The following is a 25855-nucleotide window of genomic DNA, read 5'->3' on the forward strand; positions in this document are numbered from 1 at the left end:
AAACCCAAGTAAGATGGTGGGCACTGAGAGAGGGCATCAGAGGGCAGATAGACTGAAATCACAATCACAGACAGCTAGCCAATCACATGGACCACAGCCTTGTTTAACTCAGTGAAACTAAGCCATGCTGTGTGGGGCTACCCAAGACGGATGGGTCATGGTGGAGAGATCTGACAGAATGTGACAGAATGTGGTCCATTGGAGAAGGGAATGGCAAACCACTTCAGTATTCTTGCCTTGAGAACCCCATGAACAGTATGAAAAGGCAAAAAGATAGGACACTGAAAGATGAACTCCCCAGGTTGGTAGGTCCCCAATATGCTACTGGAGATCAGTGGAGAAATAACTCCAGAAGGAAAAAAGGGATGGAGCCAAAGCAAGAACAACACCCCATTGTGGATGGGACTGGTGATAGAAGCCAGGTTTGATGCTGTAAAGAGCAATATTGCATAGGAACCTGGAATGTTAGTTCCATGAATCAAGGCAAATTGGAAGTGGTCAAACAGGAGATGGCAAGAGTGAACATTGAAATTATAGGAATCAGTGAACTAAAATGGACTGGAATGGGTGAATTTAACTCAGATGACCATTATATCTACTACTGTGGGCAGGAATCCCTTAAAAGAAATGGAGTAGCCATCATGGTCAACAAAAAAGTCCGAAATGCAGTACTTGGATGCAATCTCAAAAATGACAGAATGATCTCTGTTCGTCTCCAAGGCAAACCATTCAATATCACGATAATCCAAGTCTATGCCCCAACCAGTAATGCTGAAGAAGCTGAACATGAAAAATTGTATGAAGACCTACAAGAACTCCTAGAACTAACACCCAAAAAAGATGTCCTTTTCATTATAGGGGACTGGAATGCAAAAGAAGGAAGTCAAGAAACACCTGGAGTAACAGGCAAATTTGGCCTTGGAGTACAGAATGAAGCAGGGCAAAGGGTAATAGAGTTTTGCCAAGAGAACCCACTGGTCATAGCAAACACCCTCTTCCAACAACACAAGAGAAGACTCTAAACATGGACGTCACCAGATGGTCAACACCGAAATCAGATTGATTATATTCTTTGCAGCCAAAGATGGAGAAGCTCTATACAGTCAGCAAAAACAAGACCAGGAGCTGACTGTGGCTCAGATCATGAACTCCTTATTGCCAAATTCAGACTGAAATTGAAGAAAGTGGAGAAATCCACTAGACCATTCAGGTATGACCTAAATCAAATTCCTTATGATTATACAGTGGAAGTGAGAAATAGATTTAAGGGACTAGATCTGATAATCAGAGTGCCTGATGAACCATGGATGGAGGTTCATGATATTGTACAGGAGACAGGAATCAAGGAAGTGGTTGACCACTTCCCCAAGAAAAGAAATGCAAAAAAGCAAAATGGCTGTCTGAGGAGGCCTTAAAAATAGCTGTGAAAAGAATGGATAAGAAAGCTATGGTACATATACACAATGGAGTATTACTCAGCCATTAAAAAGACTACATTTGAATCAGTTCTAATGAGGTGGATGAAACTGGAGCCTATTATACAGAGTGAAGTAAGCCAGAAAGAAAAACACCAATACACTATCCTAACGCATATATATGGAATTTAGAAAGATGGTAACAATAACCCTGTGTACGAGACGGCAAAAGAGACACTGATGTATAGAACAGTCTTATTGACTCTGTGGGAGAGGGAGAGGGTGGGAAGATTTGGGAGAATGGCATTGAAACATGTAAAATATCATGTATGAAATGAGTTGCCAGTCCAGGTTCGATGCACGATACTGGATGCTTGGGGCTAGTGCACTGGGACGACCCAGAGGGATGGTATGGGGAGGAAGGAGGGAAGAGGGTTCAGGATGGGGAACACATGTATACCTGTGGTGGATTCATTTTGATATTTGGCAAAACTAATACAATTTTGTAAAGTTTAAAAATAAAATAAATTTAAAAAAAAGAAAATAGAAAAGAAGGGAAGCAAAAAGCAAAGGAGAAAAGGAAAGATATACCCATTTGAATGCAGAGTTCCAAAGAATAGCAAGGGGAGATAAGAAAGCCTTCCTCAGTAATCAGTGCAAAGAAATAGAGGAAAACAATAGAATGGGAAAGACTAGAGATCTCTTCAGAGAAGGCAATGGCAACCCACTCCAGTACTCTTGCCTGGAAAATCCCATGGGCAGAGGAGCCTGGTAGGCTGCAGTCCATGGGGTCGTGAAGAGTCAGACATGACTGAGTGACTTCACTTTCACTTTTCATTTTCATTCATTGGAGAAGGAAATGGCAACCCACTCCAGTGTTCTTGCCTGGAGAATCCTATGGAGAGAGGAGCCTAGTGGGCTGCCATCTATGGGGTCACACAGAGTCTGGACATGGCTGAAGCGACTTAGCAGCAGCAGCAGCAGAGATCTCTTCAAGAAAATTAGAGATAGGGAACATTTCATGCAAAGATGGGCTCAATAAAGGACAGAAATGGTAGGGACCTAACAGAAGCAAAAGATATGAATAAGAGGTGGCAAGAATACACAGAAGAACTGTACAAAAAAGAGCTTCACAACCAAGATAATCAGGATGGTATGATCACTCACCTAGAGCCAGACATCTGGAATGTGAAGTCAAGTGGGCCTTAGGAAGCATCACTACGAACAAAGCTAGTGGAAGTGATGGAATTTCAGTTATTTCAAATCCTGAAAGATGATGCTGTGAAAGTGCTGCACTCACTATGCCAGCAAATTTGGAAAACTCAGCAGTGGCCACAGGACTGGAAAAGGTCAGTTTTCATTCCAATCCCAAAGAAAGGCAATGCCAAAGAATGCTCAAACTACTGCACAATTGCACTCATCTCACACGCTAGTAAAGTAATGCTCAAAATTCTCCAAGCCAGGCTTCAGCAATACATGAACTGTGAACTTCCAGATGTTCAAGCTGGTTTTAGAAAAGGCAGAGGAACCAGAGATCAAATTGCCAACATCCACTGGATCATGGAAAAAGCAAGAGAGTTCCAGAAAAATATCTATTTCTGCTTTATTGACTATGCCAAAGCCTTTGACTGTGTGGATCACAATAGACTGTGGAAAATTCTGAAAGACATGGGAATACCAGACCACCTGACCTGCCTCTTGAGAAATGTGTATGCAGGTCAGGAAGCAACAGTTAGAACTGGATATGGAACAGCAGACTGGTTCCAAATAGGAAAAGGAGTACGTCAAGGCTGTATATTGTCACCCTGCTTATTTAACTTATATGCAAAGTACATCATGAGAAACGCTGGGCTGGAGTAAGCACATGCTGGAATCAAGATTGCCAGGAGAAATATCAATAACCTCAGATACACAGATGACACTACCTTTATGGCAGAAAGTGAAGAAGAACTAAAGAGCCTCTTGATGAAAGTGAAAGAGGAGAGTGAAAAAGTTGGCTTAAAGCTCAACATTCAGAAAACTAAGATTATGGCATCCAGTCCCATCACTTCATGGCAAATAGATGGGGAAAGAGTGGAAACAGTGGCTGACTTTATTTTTCTGGGCTCCAAAATCACTGTGGATCGTGATTGCAGTCATGAAATTAAAAGACATTTACTCCTTGGAAGGAAAGTTATGACCAACCTATACAGCATATTGAAAAGCAAAGATATTACTTTGTCAACAAAGGTCTGTCTAGTCAAAGCCGTGGTTTTTCCAGTAGTCATGTATGGATGTCAGTGTTGGACTATAAAGAAAGCTGAGCGCTGAAGAATTGATGCTTTTGACCTGTGGTGTTGGAGAAGACTCTTGAGAGTCCCTTGGACTGCAAGGAGATCCAACCAGTCCATCCTAAAGGAGATCAGTCCTGGGTGTTCATTAGTAGGACTGATGTTGAAGCTGAGACTCCAATACTTTGGCCACCTGATGCGAAGAGCTGACTCATATGAAAAGACCCTGATGCTGGGAAAGATCAAAGGCAGGAGGAGAAGGGGATGACAAAGGATGAGATGGTTGGATGGCATCACCGACTCAATGTACATGGGTTTGAGTGGACTTTGGGAGTTGATGATGGACAGGGAGTCCTGGCGTGCTGTGGTTCATGGGGTTGCAAAGAGTCAGACATGACTGAGTGTCTGAACTGAACTGAATCACAAACATACTGCCACCACCTTTCCCCTTCCCCTCCTCCATCACTGTGGTCAACAGCAACATCCTTTTTATCATTGCATCATCATCATCACAGTGACAGTGGTTATTTATTAAATGCTTCCTGTGCACCCAGACATTTTCCATCCATAGTTCATTTATCCTTACAACAACCCTGTAAGTGTAAGTAATAATGTCCCCGTTATTACTGACATATTACTCCATATGTCTGCATATGGAGAATCTAAGGCTTGAAAGGGACTGTGATTTGCACTAGGTCACATAGCCAGTTAGAGGCAGAACTAGGATTCAAACTAAGGCCTGAACTCCAGTTGAGCACTTCACCAACACTGTAGGAGGCAATGCCTCAGAGTTAAGAGAGCCCTGTCTGCCAGCCTGTCCTGGAGCCCAGGCTGTTTTCTGCTTTACTTTAACCTTAAACTTCAACCTCTTTACCTTAACCTTACTTTAACCAACTTTCCCCAGTGCTGAAAGCTACAGAGTGAGAGGACAAATGGGTTAGCCTGCCCACCTCAGAATGCTAGGACTCCAGATAAAGAACAATGGGTGAAATCAGAGAAGATCTATAGATTAGATAATACTACTGTAGCTTAATAGTACTTAATTTATACTTAATTTATAGTAAATTAATAGTACTTAATTTTCTGATTTTAATCATTCCTCTGCAGTTATATAAGAAAATGTCTTTGCTCTTAGAAAATACATACTGAAATATTTAGAGGTAAAGAGATATTATGTCTGCAACTTATTTTCAGACATTTCAGAAAAAAATTATTTATAGGTATATACATGTATGCATGTGTATATGGAGAGAGAGAATAAATGATATATAACAAGTGTGCTAAGATGTTAACATTTAGGGATTCTGTGCATAGGAATTCTTTGTACAAATTTTGCAGCTTTTTTTGGTAAGTCTGAAATTATTTTAAAATAAGTTTTTAAAAAGTACCACTCCTCTGCTCTGGGGCATTGTAACTTCTATTTGGACTATCAGAGGTGGCATTTGGAGCATCTTACATACTCCTTTTGACCCTAAAGTGAAAGTGAAAGTGAAGTCGCTCAGTTGTGTCCGACTCTTTGAGACCCCATGGACTGTAGCCCACCAGGCTCCTCTGTCCATGGGATTCTCCAGGCAAGAATACTGGAGTGGGTTGCCATTTCCTTCTCCAGGGGATCTTCCTGACCCAGGGATTGAACCCGGGTCTCCCACATTGCAGGCAGACATTTTAACCTCTGAGCCACCAGGGAAGCCCCTGGTGACCCTAAGGTGACCCTCAAAGCACAGGAAGAGTATAGAGGTTACAAGAAAACATGGTTTCTAGGTCAGGCTGCCTGGGTTCCAGTCTTGACCTTGCAGCTTCTAAGCTCCTATAAGTAACCACTCAGGATCGACTTGGAAGGATTTGTTGAGATAAGGGATATACTTTGGCTCAGTTCCTGACCATGCTAAGCCTCCTGTAAATGTTGTTATTCTTGCCTCCTCAGTCATCTTACAAGTAAGAAATAATGGCCTGTATGTGGTTCAGAGACACTGATTTGGACAGTTGTCTTTTCCTTTTGTAACCACAAAAACTTTTTGTTTATATCTGATAAGGCCATTTTCCTACATAACCACAACAGACGATCATAAAAATCAAGAAATCCACATTAACTGTAATTTTTAGATGCTATTCAAGTTTCACAGTTATCTCAGCAATTGTACACTTGTCTTGGTGCCAACTCTCTGACGTGAGTTTTTGTCCCAATGAAGGCAGGGTGGCTGCAGCAGCGGGTGTGGATGTGTCTGACAGGATGAAGAGCCGAATCCCTGTGGTGCTCCTGGCCTGTGGCTCCTTCAACCCCATCACCAACATGCACCTGCGCTTGTTTGAGGTGGCCAGAGACCACCTTCACCAAACAGGTCAGTCAAGGGGCCCAGGCCTATGGGAGGAATTGGTGAGTTGGGCTTTTGGGGGCTTTGCTGGCTGCTATCATCATCCCCATTATTAAAGCTGCTCATAGCATAAGTGGTGACATACATTTCTTCCATCATATTCAGAGGGCTAACACTCTTTAGCCATATGATGTATGTAAGTCATACCCCTGGCCATAGAGTTGAAATGCTTCTCAGGATCCACTACCCCCCTGTCCACTTCATGTTGACCATGAATGCTAAAAAGACACCGGGCCTGTTATAGAACCTGTGTCTCAATCAGGGGATCCTTCCTGGTGCCCTAGGAAGCATTTACCCAAACAGCCAGATGAATACATAGCACATGCCTTTGAGAACTCCTGCTACTACTCTTCAGTGGGTAAGCAAATATTCTATAATGGGGATTTTGACATTTTCTCCTTCGAAAGAATAGATCTTAGACAATTACAAATTAAGTCTTGTATATAGGGCATTTCTAATACAGATGGCCTGGCTTTGCCAGAAATATCTAATCAGCTGGAAATGTTTAATCTATGAATGTTTCATCTCTTTGACTTTCCATTTCATTATTAAAAGAGTAAAATGGCATTTGGGATCTGCTTGATTATTTTTAAAGACTGTAAGTCATTTATTTGTTGATGTCAGATACATATGAAAGTTTTATTCATTATGTGTTTTTGTCTGTCTTATGTCTGGAGGAGGAAATGGCAACCCACTCCAGAATTTTTGCCTGAAAAATCCCATGGACAGAGGAGCCTGGCAGGCTACAGTCCATGGGGTCACAAAGAGCTGGATATGACTGAGCAAGAACACAATATCTTATGTATTCATATATGTGTTTTGTATTTTTGCATTGCTCAAAAATGTTTGTCTTTAAGGGCCATGTTTTTAATACCAAAATCAATTTCTGTTTACTTTCAATATAGAAAAAAATGTTTGAGTAACATGTAAACCATTTCTTCAAAGAAATTGCATACAAATGTTAATTTATTTTAAAAAATCATTGTTTATAAGATATTTTTAATTATTCAAAAAGTGAAATAGGTATTTATTCTTAGTAAATGAATAGCTGTTACATAAGAGTAAAAATCCAAACAATTCACTTGAAACTGGTCAGTAAACATTAGTAAGCCATATGCAAAGAAGAAATATAACTGGACAATAAACTTGAGAAAAATTTCTCAACTATGATTGCTAATAATCAATGAAATGCAAATAAAAAAGTAAGCACCACAAGATAATAAGCACCATGTGGGCAGCTACTATGACTGCTTAAACACTACACAATTGCCACCATCTGTCACTAGGCTTATAGTTGGTGCTCAATAAATATCTCTTGTGGGACTTCCCTGGTAGTCCAGTGGTTGACTTCACACTTATGCTGCAGAGGGCACAGGTTCAGTCCCTGGTCTGGGAACTAAAATGGGCATGGGTTCAGTCCCTGGTCTGGGAACTATCCACATGCTGCATAGTGCAGCCAAAAAAAGTTTTTAATTAGAAAAATAAGTATCTATTTTAGGAGTAAATAGTGTGAGATTGACAAAGATTAAAGGCTGTCAAATTCAGTTGGCAGGAGAGGGAGGGAAACGAACACTCCCATGTATTGGTAGTGATGGGAAATGATAAAACATTTTTGGAGGGCAGTTTGGTTTTCTGTGGAAAAAAATAATTGAAATCTATACTCACATCCATAATGAGGAGAAAAATCAATCAATGAAAATTGAACCAAAACTGATGCAGATGTTAGAATTAGCAGACAAGGATCTTAAAATTTACTATAGTTACATATGTTCAAAAATTAAGTAGAGACATGGAAAATATAAAAAAGACTCAAATATCTAGAGATTAAAACTACAGGATGTGAGATGAAAATTAAACTGGTTAGGATTAACAACAGATTAAACGTTGCAGAAGAAAAATTAGTGAACGTGAAGATAAAACTACCCATCCAAACTGGAACAATTCAAAATGAAACATAAAGAGAAAAAAGAATTTTTAAAAAGAAAGAAAAGAGTACAAGATAATTTAAATCATCCTAATATACTTGTAATTGAACTAGTTCAATAGAAGGAAAAAAATAGGAAGAACAGGAAAAATATTTGAAAAAGTAATCACTGAAATGTTTTCAAATTTGATGAAAGCAGATTTCATGAAGTAGCTCAACAAACCGCAAGCACAAGAAACATGAAGAAAACAACACCAGGGTATATAATAATCAAATTTCTCAAAACAGATAATAAAGGGAAAACCTTAAAGGCAGCTGCTGCTACAGCTAAGTCGCTTAGTCGCTTCAGTCGTGTCCGACTCTGTGTGACCCCGCAGATGGCAGCCCACCAGGCTCCCCCAACCGTGGGATTCTCCAGGCAAGAACACTGAAGTGGGTTGCCATTTCCTTCTCCAATGCATGAAAGTGAAAAATGAAAGTGAAGTCGCTCAGTCGTGTCCAACCCTCAGCAACCCCATGGACTGCAGCCTACCAGGCTCCTCCGTCCATGGGATTTTCCAGGCAAGAGTCCTGGAGTGGCAGCTACAGAAGAACAAATAAGGAAGATAGTAAATTTCTTGCTTCTGAATTCAGCATAAGGGAGTTCAGTGGAAAAGATCTTTAAAGTACTGAAAGAAAAAACCTGTCAATCTAGGATTCTATATCTGGCAAAAATATCTTTCAAAACAAAGTAAAGACATTTTCAAATCTATAGAATCTGGATGATGTCACCACCAGCAAACCTGCACCATGAGAGATACCAAAGTCCTTTAGGCAGAAGGAAGATGATACCAAATGGAAAAATGGATCCCCACAAAGGAATACAGAGCATTGATAACTACGTGGGCAATTATATAAGTTGTTTATTATTTAAATTTCTTTAAAAGATAATTGACCATTTAAACAAAACTAACAATGTATTATGGAGTTTATAACATGTAGAAGTAAAATTTATGACAACAGTATCAAAAAAAAACTGGGAGGGGAGTAATAGAAGAATACTATTGTAAGGTTTCTATTCTATACATGAAGTGATATAATATCACTTACAGGTAGACTGAAATAAGGTAAAGATACATATTATAAACGCTAATGCAACCACTAAAAAAAAGGCAAACAGTTTTAACTCATAAGGATTCAAAGGAGATAAAATAGAATCAGAATATACTTTGATTAAGAATATACATCATAATCTAAGAAGAATGAAAACTGACCTTTTCCAGTCCTGTGGCCACTGCTGAGTTTTCCAAATTTGCTGGCATATTGAGTGCAGCACTTTCACAGCATCATCTTTCAGGATTTGAAATAGCTCAACTGGAATTCCATCACCTCCACTAGCTTTGTTCGTAGTGATGCTTCCTAAGGCCCACTTGATTTCACATTCCAGGATGCCTGGCTTTAGGTGAGTGATCCCACCATCATGATTATCTGGGTCATGAAGATCTTTTTTGTACAGTTCTTCTGTGTAGTCTTGCCACCTCTTCTTCAGCAGAGATCTCTTCAAGAAAATTAGAGATACCAAGGGAACATTTCATGCAAAGATGGGCTCAATAAAGGACATAAATGGTAGGGACCTAACAGAAGCAGAAGATATGAAGAAGAGGCAAGAATACTGAAGTGGGTTGCCATTCCCAATAGCATAGAAAAAATAAATAGAGATAAATCCAGCAAAAGTGTACAAGACCTATATGCTAAAAGCGACAAAACATTGTTGAGATAAAGACAACCTTATTAAAATAGAGAGACATGCCTTGTTTTGTGGGTTGGAAAACTCAACAGTGTTAAAATTTCAATTTTCCCCAAATTTACGTATAGATTCAACTCAACCCCAGTAAGCTTTTCTTGGTAAAAAATGATAAGCTAATTGTAAAATTAATATGGAAATGCACAAAAATAATTTTTAAAAAGAATAACAAAGTTGGGAGATTAAGTTACTGGATTTTAAGACTAATTATAAAGTTACAGTACTTGTTACAGTGTGGTATTGTTGTGAAAATAGTTAAATAGATCGATGTTACAGAATAGAAAACACCAAATTTTTCTCCCCACTGACATAGACAATTGATTTTTTGACAAAATTGCAAAGGACAATGCAGAAGAGAAAGAATAATCTTTTCAAAAAATTGTTGTTCAGTCACTAAGTTGTGTCCGATTCTCTGTGACCACATAGACTGCAGCATGCCAGGCTTCCCTGTCCTTCACTATCTCCCTGAGTTTGCTCAAACTCATGTCCATTGAGTCAGTGATGCCATCCAACCATCTCATCTTCTGTCACCCCCTTCTCTTGCCCTCAATCTTTCCCAGCATCAGAGTCTTTTCCAATAAGTCGGCTCTTTGCATCAGCTGGCCAGAGTATTGGAGCTCAGCTTCAGCATCAGTCCTTCCAATAAATATTCAGGGTTAATTTCCTTCAGGACTGACTGGTTTGATCTCCTTGCTATCCAAGGGACTCTCAAGAGTCTTCTCCAGCACCACAGTTCAAAAGTATCATTGTTCAGTGCTCAGCCTTCTTTATGATCCCACTCATATCTATACATGACTACTGGAAAAAACATAGCTTTGACTATAGGGACCTTTCTTGGCAAAACCCTGTGTAGGCTTGTCATAGCAGTTCTTCCAAGGAGAAAGCATTTTTTAATTTCGTGGCTGCAGTCACCATCCACGTTGATTTTGGAGCCTAAGGAAGTCTGCCACCGTTTCCACTTTTTCCCCATCTATTTGCCATGAAGTGATAGGACCAGATGCCATGATCTTTGTTTTTTGAATGTTGGGTTTTAAGCCAGGTTTTTCACTCTCCTCTTTCACCTTCACCAATAGGTGTGGAACTACTGAATATTCATCTGTCACCCTCGCCCCAGAGAAAACACTCAACCCAAAGCCTGTACCATATATAAAAGCTAACTCAAAATGGATCATAAACTTTAATGTAAAAACCTATAACTAGAAGAAAACATAGAAAATCTTTGTGACCTGATGTTCAATAAAAAAAATTTTTAAATAAGACACTACCAAAAGCATGACCCAAAACAGGGAAGTGGGTGGGAGACAAATTAGACTAACCTGAACCCTATTATTTAAGGTATTAATAGGTAGAGGGGCCTCACGTAGGACCTCAAGCATCTTTTTGCCTTTATTCTCAATCATTCCTTCATAGAAAGTACCCAGTCATTATTGAAAATCCAGAATGGATTCTGCTGGCTGTGTCTTTGCGTGTTACCCAGCAGGTTGACATCTTTCAACATTATTCAGATACCTACTGTGTCTTCTTCACGCCAGGCACTGTTGCTAGAAATAGAATTGATTAAATTGCATCTCCTGCCCAAACTGGATACACAGCATAAGTGATGAGAAATACATGACTGTGGCACTAGGTGCGGAGGAGAGATGTCTCCCACCTGAGGGTTGGAGAGAGCTTTTTGGAGGGTGACACCAAAGGCTTAAAGAACATAAGAGACTTAGCCAAGCACTGTTTAGAGGGCACTGTCTGCAGAGAAAGCAGCACAGGTAAAATGTGGAGGTGGAAGAGAATCTCGTTCCAGCACGTGGGAGGGAGATGAGGCTGGTAAGGTAGGGAGGACCAGGTCTCGGTGTGTGGTGTGAATTTCTTCTCTGCACAGCTTGGCTTCGGTTTCCCCGTCTCCCAGCCCCAGTTGCTGGCTGCAGCCTCCCACAGCCAGCAGAACTGTGCACCAAGTCTTCACCCAACCCTTTGTCTCTCCTGGGACAAATATTTAAGCAGAGCCTTTTCTCTCAATCAGAATCAGCTCACAATTAAGGCTGGATGAAAATCTGGCCTCACAGCTGACTTTCTTTCTTCATGAAGAAAATGAAATCTCCCTTCTGTTGGTACATTTTCACTGAAACAACTCACAATTTTAATTCGATATTGTGTGCATATAAATTGAACTAAACAAGCTAAAGCAATTTATGTAGTACCTTTAAGTAGAAACTAATAGTGTCTTCCTAGTTTGCTGCAGTAGCTCTAATTACTTTGTTGTTTTGAGCTCTTTCCCCTTTGCCAAGCACCCTTTCTTAATACCACAACTGTCCTTCCTTTTTTTTTTCTCCCAAAGCAACAACAAAACCTTAAAAACTGACAGAAACACTATATCAAAAACTTTTTAACTGTCTTTAGTCCTATGATAATACACCCCTTTATAGTGAAAAAAAAAAAATTATACATTGGATGAAAACTAGACCTGAAGGTTTTCATTGTTAATACCCTGACAAAGTTATACATGCTCAAAGGAAGAAATGATGAACCAGATATTATTTTTTAATATTCCTTTACTTGAAAGAATGTTCGAGAATATGATAAGGGCTGGTAGGAATGTGTGATTTCTGTGTTTTATAGTGTTGTCTTCTAGTCACGGTGCTTTCTTGCCTTGCACTGGGTGCTGCATGGGGACCTCTCAAAGAAGATTCTCAAACCTTTGATGGATGAATTTGTGTGGTAGCTGTGGGTGGTTTATAAAAAGTTCATTTGGGAGTTTTATTCTTGTTTTGCTGATTTTTGACAGAAATAATTCAGCCCTACCTATGACTAGTCAATAGCATCAGGTATACCTAAAGCTTTCATTGAATATATTAAGAATCTGAGTCCCCATTTCTCTTAAGATGTCGGATGTATTCCCAGTTGCAAGAAGTTGTTTTCCCAGCATGTAGTCACAGACTTACAAATGCAGGTTGAATAAAATTTAAGTCTTGTTTTCTGTTACTTGGTTTGTTATTTCTAGTCAACACGATTTGGCCATTGGCCTATATGTGAGCAACACCCCACTTGTATTTCTTGTTTAAAATCATATTTTCTTTCTGGTTCATTAATACTTATTCATTCAATGACTATTTAGTACCTGTCCATTTTACATGTTTAACAAACACACATCATCCTTACTATTTGTCAGATAGTATTCTGAATGCATTACATTTAAACAAAGATCATTGAATCTTCATAACAGCCCTATGAGGTGAGTGCTGCCACTCTCCCTGTTTAACAGATGGGGAAGCTGAGGCTCAGAGAATTTGAGTGACTTGCCTGACATCACACACAGGGTAGAGCCAGTCTTCCCCCGAGTCTGTGCTTGTAGCCACCACATCATGTTGTCTCCATTTACTCAACAAGCTTCTTGAGCACATGTCTTGCTGGGAACTGTGCTAGAAGCAGAGATAACAAGAGTGGACCCTGTGGCCCTAGGGGAGTGCCTTGGTCAGTTTAGGCTGCTATAAGCAAAAATGCCATGACTGGGTAGCTTGTAAACAAGAGAAATTTACTTCTCACAGTCTGGAGGCTGGAAATCTGAGATCAAGGTGCCAGCATGATTGGGTTCTGCTGAGAGTCCTCTTCAAAATTGCAGACTCCAACTTCTCATCATGTCCTCATATGGAAGAGAGCAGAGAGAGAAAGCAAGCTCTTTCATGACTCTTATAGGGGCATGAATCCCAGTCATGAGGGCCCCACCCTCGTGACTCTCACAAAGGCCTCATCTCCTAATATCATCACATCAGAGAGTAGGGTCCCAAATATGAATTAGGGAGGGGACAGAGGTATTCAGTCTGTAACAGGAAAGCAGGTGTTAATCAGATCCCACAGAGGTAAAAATGCCTTTGAGCCAAGTTCCTAATGCTATCAGTGTAAACAGGGAGGCAGCTAGACACAGACAGCGAGTCCAGGGAAAGTGTTTCTGAAAATGGAAGGACTGAGCTGGAGAAGAATAGTGAGGCACATTTTAGGTTGAAATTGAGTTGGCTGGGGTTAGGGGATGCAAGAAAAGGGCATTCTTTGACCAAGAAAGCCCATGTACAAATGCCCCATGGGGAAGAGGACATGGCTGCCCACTGAGGGATGAACAGATGCGATAGCTGAGAAGCAAGAACAGAGGGGAGTGCTGTAGGAGGTCAGGAAACATGAGGGCCTTGCGGGCCGTTGTTGAGCAGTCTTCTTTTCATCCTAAGAGCTGTGAGAAAATCTGCATTTCCCTCCCTCCTCTTTCTGGCTGCGCCCCCGCCCCACACACACACAACATACTACACTGTAGAGTTAGGGAAGGGAGGCGAGCCACTGGAGCAACACTTTGGATGAGAGGGTGACATGGCAATGAAAAGAAGTTGGCAGATGAGGAAGATCATTAGAGATTCAAGCTGACCTCTTAATGGATTGGGTCTGGGGAATAGAGAAAGCGCCACCACAGCAGAAAGAGTCTGGAGGTAGAGCAGACTTGGGGAGGAACAAGTTCAGCTTCATATCTGTTGACTTTGAGAGACTTGTGAAACATCTGAGAGAAGGCAGTGACTAGAACTCAGAGAAAACAGGCGTGGAGATGGACGTTTGCAAGTTCCCTGTATGTTATAAATGAAGATACCCATTGGGGTAAGTGAGATCACAGAGAGAGCCATAGGAGCCGTAAACTCCAGGGGGCCACAACATTTAGCAGCCCCACAAAGGAGGGCAGAGGAACCAGAGATCAAATTGCCAACATCCGTTGGATCATCGAAAAAGCAAGAGAATTCCAGGGGGAAAAAAAATCTACTTCTGCTTTATTAACTATGCCAAAGCCCTTGACTGTGTGGATCACAACAAACTGTGGAAAATTCTTAAAGAGATGGGAATACCACTCCACCTCACCTGCCTCCTGAGAAATCTGTATGCAGGTCAAGAAGCAACAGTTAGAACTGGACATGGAACAACAGACTGGTTCCAAATAGGAAAAGGAATACGTCAAGCCTGCATGTTGTCACCCTGCTTATTTAACTTATATGCAGAGTACATCATGTGAAATGCCAGGCTGGATGAAGCACAAGCTGGAATCAAGACTGCTGAGAGAAATATCAACAACCTCAGATATGCAAATGACACCACCTTTATGGCAGAAAACAAAGATGAACTAAAGAGCCTCTTGATGAAAGTGAAAAAAGAGATTGAAAAAGTTGGCTTAAAGCTCAACATTCAGAAAACTAAGATCATGGCATCTGGTCCCATTGCTTCATGGCAAATAGATGGGGAAACAACGGAAACAGTGACAGACTTTATTTTCTTGGGCTCCAAAATCACTGCAGCTCGTGACTGCAGCAATGAAATTGAAACATGCTTGCTCCTTGGAAGAAAAGCTATGACCAACCTAGAGAACATATTAAAAAACAAAGACATTACTTTGCCGACCAAGGTCCATCTAGTAAAGCTATGATTTTTCCGATAGTCAAGTATGGATGTGCAAGTTGGACTATAAAGAAAGCTTGAGTGCCGAAGAATTGATGCTTTTGAACTGTGGTGTTGAAGAAAACTCTTGAGAGTCCCTTGGACTGTGAGGAGATCCAACCAGTCCATCCTAAAGGAAATCAGCCCTGAATATTCATTGGAAGGACTCATGCTGAAGCTGAAACTCCAATACTTTGGCCACCTGATGCCAAGAACTGATTCACTGGAAAAGACCCTGATGCTGGGAAAGATTGAAGGCAGGAGGAGAAGGGGGCAACAGAGGATGAGATGGTTGGATGGCATCACTAACTATGGATATAAGTTTGAGTAGACCCTGGGAGTTGGTGATGGACAGGGAGGCCTGGTGTGCTGCAGTCCATGGGGTCACAAAGAGTCGGACACAACTGAGCGACTGAACTGAGCTGAAATGAACAAAGGAGGGTGAGCTTGTGCAGGAGAGTGAGGAGGCCACCAAGTGGGAAGGAACCAGAGCAGTTTTGTCACAGGAAAGATGGGGCATCCCGTGTCAGTGCTACTAAGGGGTCAAGTTAAACAAAGCTGAAAAAATCATGTATATGGGGTTAGCAGCATGGAGCCAGTTCTTTGTGAATGCTTTTATTGGAGTGGCAGCACTGACCACCAGAAAGGAGGGAATGAGAGAGAGGAAAAGGAGGCAGTGGTGGAGACAGTCCTTCCAGGAATGGCAGAGGTCCAGGTGACGTGGGGTTTGAATGTGCAAGAGCAAGAAGGGATTATTTGTAGGGGAGACATCAAACCCTGGGAAAGCACTCATGCCCTGTCCAAAGGTGGGGAGAGCCATACCTTCTGATTTCTCAAGAAAAGCTGCAAATATGAGCTTTATGTTTAAAAGATGGTTGGTTGCCGCATTGCTTGGGATCACAAAATCAAATGTAAACAAATATTCAACTGTAATAAGTAGATTTCTTTCTCCCTGAGTTATGGGCTAACAGTCTAAAACTCTTTTTTAGGTATCCTGGTGGTGGTTTAGTCACAAAGTTGTATCAGACTCTTGTGACCCCATGGGCTGTAGCCTGCCAGGCTCTTCTGTCCATTGGATTCTCCAGGCAAGAATACTGGAGTGGGTTGCCATTTCTTCTCCAGGGAATCTTCCCAACCCAGGGATCAAACCCAGGTCTCCTGCATTGCAGGCAGATTCTTTACCAACTGAGCTGTGAGGGAAGCCCAATCCTAGGTATCCTAGGATTAATAATTAAATATCTTATGGATAATGAAAGTCAGGCTTCTCTTGAACAATGGAGTTACAGATAGAACAGAAGGAACTTAGAAATACCCTCGAGGTGTGGGATTGCCATTGAAGGTATTAATGTGAATTCATGGATAGATAGGTAAACTAGATTAGATAGATAAACAGATATGTCTTGTCAGTATGCATACAGACGCACATACATATACATCTGTAGCTTATTCCTATATGCTGAGAGGGTCAGAAATAATTATACTCCAGTAGCAATAGTACCTTCTAACATTTCTAATCTTGGTTTCTAAATACTATCCTGTATGAAAAGCTCTCCTTGGAAAAACGGTCAGTTCTGGGGCTGGGGCAAGGAAGATGTTTAACTTGGAACATCCTGTGGTACCAGAAAATCTGAAAGTACTTCAATAATGGGGACATGTCTAAATGTCCATGGCACACAAGAGCCAGCTTGAAGGGGTTCCCACTGATAAAATATAGGATAATTTGAGCATAAAAACAAATAATGAAGTTAAACATTATAACTTATTGAATAAAGTAACAGTCCTTGAATCTATATTGATATAAAACAGTGTATTAATTACATGAATAAACAGATAAATGAGGAAAATGTCTCCTAATCTTAAAAGTTATTTATCAAAAGGCCTAAATGAGATGACACACGTGAAGGGTCTAACCCACATGACAAACCCAATACACTTGGTCTCTCTGCTTGCATCTGAGCAGGCCCCACCCAGTGCAGGCTCAGAGCAGTTCCCTGTGGTCACCAGACAGGTTAACATAATATTCTCACATCTTTGCGTGGAAGTGAGAAAACCGCAAAACAGTTTCTCCTGTTTTCTTTAGTCCCTTCTTGATATTTTATGATGTTATTGCTTAACGATCCTGCCCCGCGTGTTTGTAGCATCCCAGATTAAATTGCATCATAAAGATAACAACCCGGTTGAAAGCCTTGTCTGACTTTTTTCCCTTTGGACAACCTTGAGGAGGGGAAAGGTATTTTATGGCTCCCAGGATTTCCTTTCAGGAACTTGCATTTTAAGTCAGAGCATATTTATTTCAATATCATTTACACCAGCATTTTTCTGTGTTAAATAAAAATGTCTGGTCAGTGTCCAGTGTGCTACCCCTGTGACTTTAATGTTGATCCTCTATTACACAATGAATATAGAGAGAATTAAATGCACCATGATACACTGGTACATTACAATCTGAGATAAAGAGGGAAATTAAGCTATAATAATTCTATTTAAGGCAGCGGCAACCCCAGATCTGGGTCTTCTGGGCTTTTGGAGATATCATCAGACAGTGAGTAAATATTATATAAGCTCAGCATGTTATCTTAATCTTGGGCTCACATGGACACTTATTAATCAGATAGAGTGATTTTAATATATATTCATGGGCAGTCCTCCAGCCTGGTCTGAAAAACTCTTCATTTTCACATTTCTAATTTAAGAGATTTTTCTGGAGAAGATAGATTTAAGAATGTTGAATTACTCCAGCAATTGTTTGGAACCAAGATAATTTGTTCCTTATCTTGTGAGGCTTTAAGGGTTTCACATTCTTTCAAGAGGAGATGCTTTTCTGATTTAATAACAAATCAGCATTTTCCTTATCCTGAAAGAGTCTCTAAGTGGGCAGTTTCCACAGCATGGACTCTCGTGCCAGACTTGGTTGTGCCAGGGTAGGGGGTGAACAGAGCCTTACCTGTGAGTGTGCTTCATATCGGGCCCTCAGACACTGCCTGACTGCCCGCATTCTGGTTTCCATCTGCCTCACTGCAGTTCATGTGTACATGCTGTGAAAAATGGGAGCCATTGCTCATATCCTCATAAACCATGAAATGCCTCCCACTTTCCCCCCTCATTCCCCACACTCTTCTCCTTTCCCCAAACAGATAGAAAACTAAAACAAATCAATATTTTTTGTTTAATTTTTTGCTGCTTGATTCTTCAAAAGGAGTTGAAATTGCAAACCACAAAGCCCACAAAAAACTAGTGTACAGAATATATAAAGAATCTCACCCCAGTACCCTGTTGGTGGGAATGTAAATTGGTGCAGTCACTATTAAAAAAAAAGTTTGGAGGTTCCTCAGAAGACTAAAAATAGAGTTATCATATGACCTAGCTATTCCACTTCTGGGTATTTCTCCAAAGAACATGAAAACACTGATTTTAAAAGATATATCCTCATTGCAGCATTATTTACAATAGTCAAGATATGGGTATAACCTAAGTGCCCATGTATAGATAAATGGATATAGAAGAAGTAATATGTATACACAATGGACTATTAACTGAGCCATAAACAAGAAAATCTTGCCACCTGCAACAACATGGATAGACTTAGAGGGTATCATGCTAAGTGAAATAAGTCAGACAGAGAAAGACAAGTACCATATGATTTCACTTATATGTGCAATCTATAAAAACAAAACAAAGGAACAGACAAAACAAAAACAAATTCATAGATACCGAGATGAGATTAGTGGTTACCGGGGGGAAGGGGTTTGAAGGGGCTGCTAAATGGGGAAGGGGGCCAATTGTATGATGGATGGTAACTAGACTTACTGTGGTGATCATTTTGTAGTGTATACAAATACCAAATTATTATGTTGTACACTTGAGACTAATATAATGTTATATACCAATTTCAACTCACTTTAGGAAAAAGAATTCTAAAAATTTAATAAAAACACAAACACCCTAATAAGGAAATGGGCCAAAGACACAAAGGCACATTTCACTGAAGAGGATATACGGATGGCAAATAAACACATGAAAAGGTGTTTGGCAACATTAGTCATTAGGGAAATGTAACTCCTTTATAAACATAAAAGGGTATTATCATACACCTATCAAAATAGCTAAAATAAAAAATAATGACAACACTAAATGCTTGAAAGAATGCAGAGAACAAGACCATTTGTAAATGCTGTTGGGAATGTAAAATGGCTCAACCACTCTGGAAAACAGTTTGGCAGTTTCCTGTGGAACTAAAAGTGCAACTACCATATAACCCAGCGGTTGCACTCATGGGCATTTATCCCAGAGACATGAAAACTCATGTTTGCACAAAACCTGTACTCAGACGTTCGTTACAGCTTCATTTACAATAACTAAAAACTGGAGACGGTCCAGGTATCTTTCAAGGGGCGGACACTTAAACTGGGATACACCCAGATCATAGGATAGACTTAGTATAAGAAGAAACAAACTATTTGCACAATAACTTTGATGATGTTATATAACAATTTTACCCCACTTTAAAAAAAGGAATTCTCAAAATTTAATAAAAACACAAACAGTCCAATAAGGAAATAGGCAAAAGATCACAAAATTATGCATACGACAACAGTGTGCCACATGTTAGATGATATAAATGAATATGACTTCCCTGGTGGCTCAGTGGTAAAGAATCCACTGCCAGTTCAGGAGACGTGGGTTCAGTCCCTGGGTCAGGAAGATCTGCTGGAAAAGGGAATGGCAACCTCCAGTATTGTTGCCTGGGGAATCCCATGAACAGAGGAACCTGGTGGGCTACAGTTCGTGGGATTGCAGAGTTGGTCACGACTTAGTGACCGAGCACAAGAGCATGATAAATGAATATACCAGGGAAGTGTTTAACTAAAAATGAAACATAATATACAAAAGGCAGCATTCATTGGTTTGCTGCTTCAACACAGATTTTCATACCAATCTAAAAGGGGTCAAAATTAATAGCTGCAAAGGCTATTCTTGCATGTGATTTTAGCTTAAGAGATTTAAGAAAATGTCCGAAATACCAGTTTTTGTTTTTGTCAGCTGTAGCGTCATGGATATTCAGAACAAGAAAAATTGCATAATAAAGGAGAGTCCAGGTATATATCTTGTATGGCTTGCTTCTGTTGCAAGATTGTACAAGGTTATGTGCAAAAACTAAGTCTGTCCCAAATTCCACACTAGCATAGTTTCAACTCCAGGTCAACTCCAGACAGTATTGCTGAGTGGAAAAAGCCAATCCTAAGAGGTTGCATATTAAATGATTCCATTTGTGTAATATCCTTGAAATGGCAAAATTATATAAATGAGAATGGACTCGTGATTACCAGGGGTTAGCGTGAGGGTGTGGGGGCAGTGAGAGGGAAGTGGGTGTGGTGATAAATGCACAACACGGAGTTCCTGAGGGTGAGGGAGCTATTATGTAGTTTGCTGTTGACGGTGGATACACAAAACCTACAGATGAGATGAAATTTCACAGAACTAAACACATGCACACACATGCACTCAAATGAGCAAGTGAGTGAGTGTGGAACTGGTGAAATCTGAATGGGGTCAGTGCATTCTCAGTCCCAACGTCCTGGGTGTGATAGGAAGCGTCATACTGGAAGATGTTATCATTGGGGAAATGGTGAAGGGCACATGGGATTGTTCCACATTATTTCTTACAACTACTTATAAATCTACAATTATCTCAAAAAGCATAATTTAAAAAACAACAAAGATTGAAACAACATAGTTTGTGGATGAAAGGATGAAGTGAGGAAGTGACAGCACCCTTCAATAGACCGCTTCCATGCCAGGGGTTTCCAAATAGAATAATGTCATCCTCAAAACAGCCCTGTGGAGTGTTAAGATTCCCATTTTACCACTACAAGGAAGCTTGAGATCTGGAGAGGTGACACGTTTTACATGTGACCTGCCCAACAAATAAAAGACTAAGCCCCAGACTCTTAGAATGCATAGCCAGGGCTCTTGTCATCTGTCCACAGGGGTCCCCATCTCCTGACAAACCATGCTGTCTCTACCTGCTGCTGCCACTGCCACACCAGCCAGTCAGGTCAAACTTTCAACTCCCTGAAGAGACGGCTCCGGGGTTAATATGCCAGGACCTGCAGCCATCTCTGTCTTCTAAATGGGAAGTAAAGATCACTGAGAATCAGGCACCAGCATTTGGCAGCTCTTTTAAGCAGATCGTAAAGAGAACTCATGCAAGCGCATTCAGAAAATCCAGGCCAACATCAGATAAAACAGACAGCAAAGTACCACTCCCAGCAGCACAAAGGGCATTAATTAAAACGCATTGAAAAGATGTGTCTGTATAAATACTCCTAAAAATGAGGTTGTTGGGAAAGAGTTTGACCTTGGGGAGATTGATGAGTTACTGATAATTACAGGGGAAATAAATCTTAAGAGGACAAAATCATTTAAGAATGGATTTTATAAGCTAATGATGTTGGTTCCTTCTACTGGGTAAATGGGATCAGAGTGGAAAGAACACAGGGTGGGAATAGAGTAGAAAATAGGATGAGGGAGGAGACCACCTTCTCTCAGTGTATACCTCTGTTTTCAGTCTGATTCTTGAGAACCGTGAAACCTCATACTCCAAAAACTAAATATGTGGTTAAGGTCAACCAGGATGTGGGGGAACCTAAGTGTAAAACAGGCAGTAACAAATGAGCCTCTCTCTATTATAAACAAATTTGTTGTTGTCCACTCCAGTGTTCTTGCCTGGAGAATCCCAGGGACGGGGGAGCCTGATGGGCTGCCTTCTTTGGGGTTGCACAGAGTCAGACACGACTGAAGTGACTTAGCAGTAGCAGCAACAGCAGTCACTAAGTTGTGTCAGACTCTCTTGTGACCCTTTGGGCTGTAGCCTGCCAGGCTCCTCTTTCATGGGATTTCCCAGGCAAGAATGCTGGAGTGGGTTGCCATTTCCTTCTCCACTAAATGAATACATAGCCACAATGAAGCCAATGGGAAAGGAAAGAACCAACCTCAATAACTTCGAAAGCATCATTGTGACTAGACATTGCAATGCTAAAGACAAAAAAAAAAGCATACATAAATATTGTTATCTAGTTAGAAAAGGTGTTTTCCACAGGAGTGTAGGTAAACAGTTTTGAAACTGTGTGAATACTAAGGGGCTTCCCAGGTGGCACTAGTGATAAAGAACCCACCTGCCAATCCACAGGAGTAAGAGCTGTGGGTTTGATCCCTGGGTTGGGAAGATCCCCTGGAGGAGGACAACCCACTCCAGTATTCTTGCCTAGAGAAGCCCATGGACAGAGGAGCCTGGCAGGCTACAGTTCATGGGGTCACAAAGATTCAGACACAGGTGAAGCAACTTAGCGCACATGCACACACAAATACTAGGGTCAAGCAAATGAGTAAATTATTGTGGTGAGAGAGCCAGGTATCTCAGTACTGAAGAAAGGAATTGCAAATAGAGAAAGGAGAGGAAGGCTAGAATGAACTCTGTGGTGTTGGACTAGAATGGAAGGATTCAGTATGATCTCATGGCTTTTAATAAATCCAGATGGATGGTTATAGAAATAAATATGGTGAAGTGTGTGTACATATGTGTGTGTGTAATTTCTAGTGTCTTCTCAGAGGTTCCTGGAAACCACAAGTCTCCAGTAGCAGTGAGCACAGCTAGCCTTCTTGTTTTCTATGTGTCATTCTCCAATAAAAGAAATCAGAGCTTCTTGGAAAAATGATTCCAGAGTTGGGGCAGAGAAAGTACAAAACAAGCCTGAATATCTTGTGGTTCCAGAAAGCAAGGGAATACTTAACAAATGATGGGGGTGTGTCAGTTCAGTGCAGTTCAGTTGGTCAGTTGTGTCTGACTCTTTGCAACCCCATGAACCGCAGCACACCAGGCCTCCCTGTCCATCACCAACTCCCAGAGTTCATTCAAACTCATGTCCATCGAGTCAGTGATGCCATCCAACCATCTCATCCTCTATCGTCCCCTTCTCCTCCTGCCCTCAATTTTTTCCAGCATCAGGGTCTTTTCAAATGAATCAGCTCTTCACATCAGGTGGCCAAAGTATTAGAGTTTCAGCTTCAGCATCAGTCCTTCCAATGAACATCCAGGACTGATCTCCTTTAGGATGGACTGGTTGGATCTCCTTGAAGTCCAAGAGACCTTCAAGAGTCTTCTCCAACACCACAGTTCAAAAGCATCAATTCTTCGGCACTCAGCTTGCTTCACAGTCCAACTCTCACATCCATACATGACCCCAGGAAAAACCATAGCCTTGACTAGATGGACCTTTGTTGGCAAAGTAATGTCTCTGCTTTTTAATATGGTGTCTAGGTTGGTCATAAATTTCCTTCCAAGGAGTAAGCGTCTTTTAATTTCATGACTGCAATCACCGTCTGCAGTGATTTTGGAGCCCAGAAAAATAAAGTCAGCCACTGCTTCCACTGTTTCCCCATCTATTTGCCATGAAGTGATGGGACCGGATGCCATGATCTTAGTTTTCTGAATGTTGAGCTTTAAGCCAACTTTTTCACTCTCCTCTTTCACTTTCATCAAGAGGCTCTTTAGTTCTTCTTCACTTTCTGCCATAAGGGTGGTGTCATCTGCATATCTGAGGTTATTGATATTTCTCCCGGCAATCTTGATTCCAGCTTGTGCTTCTTCCAGCCCAGTGTTTCTTATGATGTACTCTGCATATAAGTTAAATAAGCAGGGTGACAATATACAGCCTTGACGTACTCCTTTTCCTATTTGGAACCAGTCTGCTGTTCCATGTCCAGTTCTAACTGTTGCTTCCTGACCTGCATACAGGTTTCTCAAAAGGCAGGTCAGGTGGTCTGGGATTCCCATCTCTTTCAGAATTTTCCACAGTTTATTGTGATCCACACAGTCAAGGGCTTTGGCATAGTCAATAAAGCAGAAATAGATGTTTTTCTGGAACTCTCTTGCTTTTTTGATGATCCAGCAGATGTTGGCGATTTGATCTCTGGTTCCTCTGCCTTTTCTAAAACCAGCTTGAACATCTGGAAGTTCACAGTTCATATATTGCTGAAGCCTGGCTTGGGAGTGTCAGAAATACAAAAAAAAAAAAAAAAGCCAATTTAAAGCAGCTTCCAGGTTTAAAAATAAAATAAAATATAAAAAAAAGCAGCTTCCATTGGACAAATCTGGGATAATCTATGGAACAAAATAAATAATGATAGTGGATTCTATCCCATAGAATAAAAGAAGTATTCATGAGTCCATATTGATAGAAATAAGTGATTGAATGAATACATAATTGCAGGAAAGGCAACATTTCTTCCTTCCAGTAGAATTCTATTTAATAAAGAATGTTGGAAATAGAAAATCACTATTTAGCCAACATCATAGTAATGAGTATTACACACCAAAATACTCAATGAATGCTAGAATTAGTGGGCAAAAGTATGATATTTGCATAGTCTCAAAGCATTTTCCCACAAGATCTTTATTAATTACAAATATATAGGAGAAAGTAAGAATTTTACAATGCAGAAATCTGGCAGACACCACCTCAACCAAGTATTAAAGGTAATATTAGCACCAGAATGAAAACAGATCAACATCATATACCCCAGATATTAGGCACTGAGAAGGGCACAACATCATCTTTAAGACATTCCTACCTAAGATTCCATGAAAGGGGAGAGTGAATAAACTGGTTTAGAACTCAATGTTCAAAAAACAAAGATCATGGCATCTGGTCTCATCACTTCGTGGCAAATAGATGGGGAAAAGTGAAAACAGTGTTCAGTTCAGTTCAGTAGCTCAGTCATGTCCAACTTTTTGCGACCCCATGAATCGCAGCACACCAGGCCTCCCTGTCCATCACCAACTCCCGGAGTTCACCCAAACTCATGTCCATCGAGTCGGTGATGCCATCCAGCCATCTCATCCTCTGTCGTCCCCTTCTCCTACTGCCCCCAATCCCTCCCAGTATCAGAGTCTTTTCCAATGAGTCAACTCTTCACATGAGGTGGCCAAAGTATTGGAGTTTCAGCTTTAGCATCAGTCCTTCCAGTGGCAGATTTTATTTTCTTGGGCTCCAAAATCACTTCATGCAGTGACTACAGCCATGAAATTAAAAGATGATTGCTCCTTGGAACAAAAGTATGACAAACTTAGACAGCGTTTTAAAAAGCAGATGTCACTTTGCTGGCAAAGGTCTGTATAGTCAAAGCTATGGTTTTTCCAGTAGTCATGTATGGATGCGAGAGTTCGACCCTAAAAAACGCAGAGCCCTGAAGAATTGACACTTTTGAACTGTGGTGTTGGAGAAGACTCTTGAGAGTCCCCTGGACAGCATGGAGATCAAACTAGTCAATCCTAAAGGAAATCAGTCCTGAATATTCATTGGAAGGACTGATGCTGAAGCTGAAGCCCCAGTACTTTGACCACCTGATTGGAAGAGCTGACTCATTGGAAAAGACCTTGAAGCTGGGAAAGATTGAGGGCAGAAAGAGAAGGGAGCAACAGAGGATGAGATGGTTGGATGGCATCACTGACTCATTGGACAGCTTGAGCAAGCTCCGGGAGATGGTGAAGAACAGGGAACCCTGGTGTGCTGCAGTCCATGGGGTCACAAAAAGTCAGACACGACTTAGGGACTGAACAACAAACAACAAGGTGCATAAGCCCA

General features: G+C 40.8%; 1 protein-coding gene across 2 annotated transcripts in view; it reads left to right on the forward strand.

Annotated features, from left to right (window-relative positions):
• The window catches only part of LOC129644121 (nicotinamide/nicotinic acid mononucleotide adenylyltransferase 3-like), a 118816-nt gene that overhangs the window by 2793 nt on the left and 90168 nt on the right, over positions 1-25855 (forward strand). For both annotated transcript variants that reach the window (XM_055569532.1, XM_055569531.1), the window contains exon 2: positions 5875-6024. In XM_055569532.1, the coding sequence (XP_055425507.1) occupies positions 5875-6024 (150 nt within the window). The remainder of the gene's footprint in view (positions 1-5874; positions 6025-25855) is intronic.

The sequence above is a fragment of the Bubalus kerabau genome, chromosome 2, assembly GCF_029407905.1.
Source record: "Bubalus kerabau isolate K-KA32 ecotype Philippines breed swamp buffalo chromosome 2, PCC_UOA_SB_1v2, whole genome shotgun sequence".
NCBI classification, from domain to species: Eukaryota; Metazoa; Chordata; class Mammalia; order Artiodactyla; family Bovidae; genus Bubalus; species Bubalus kerabau.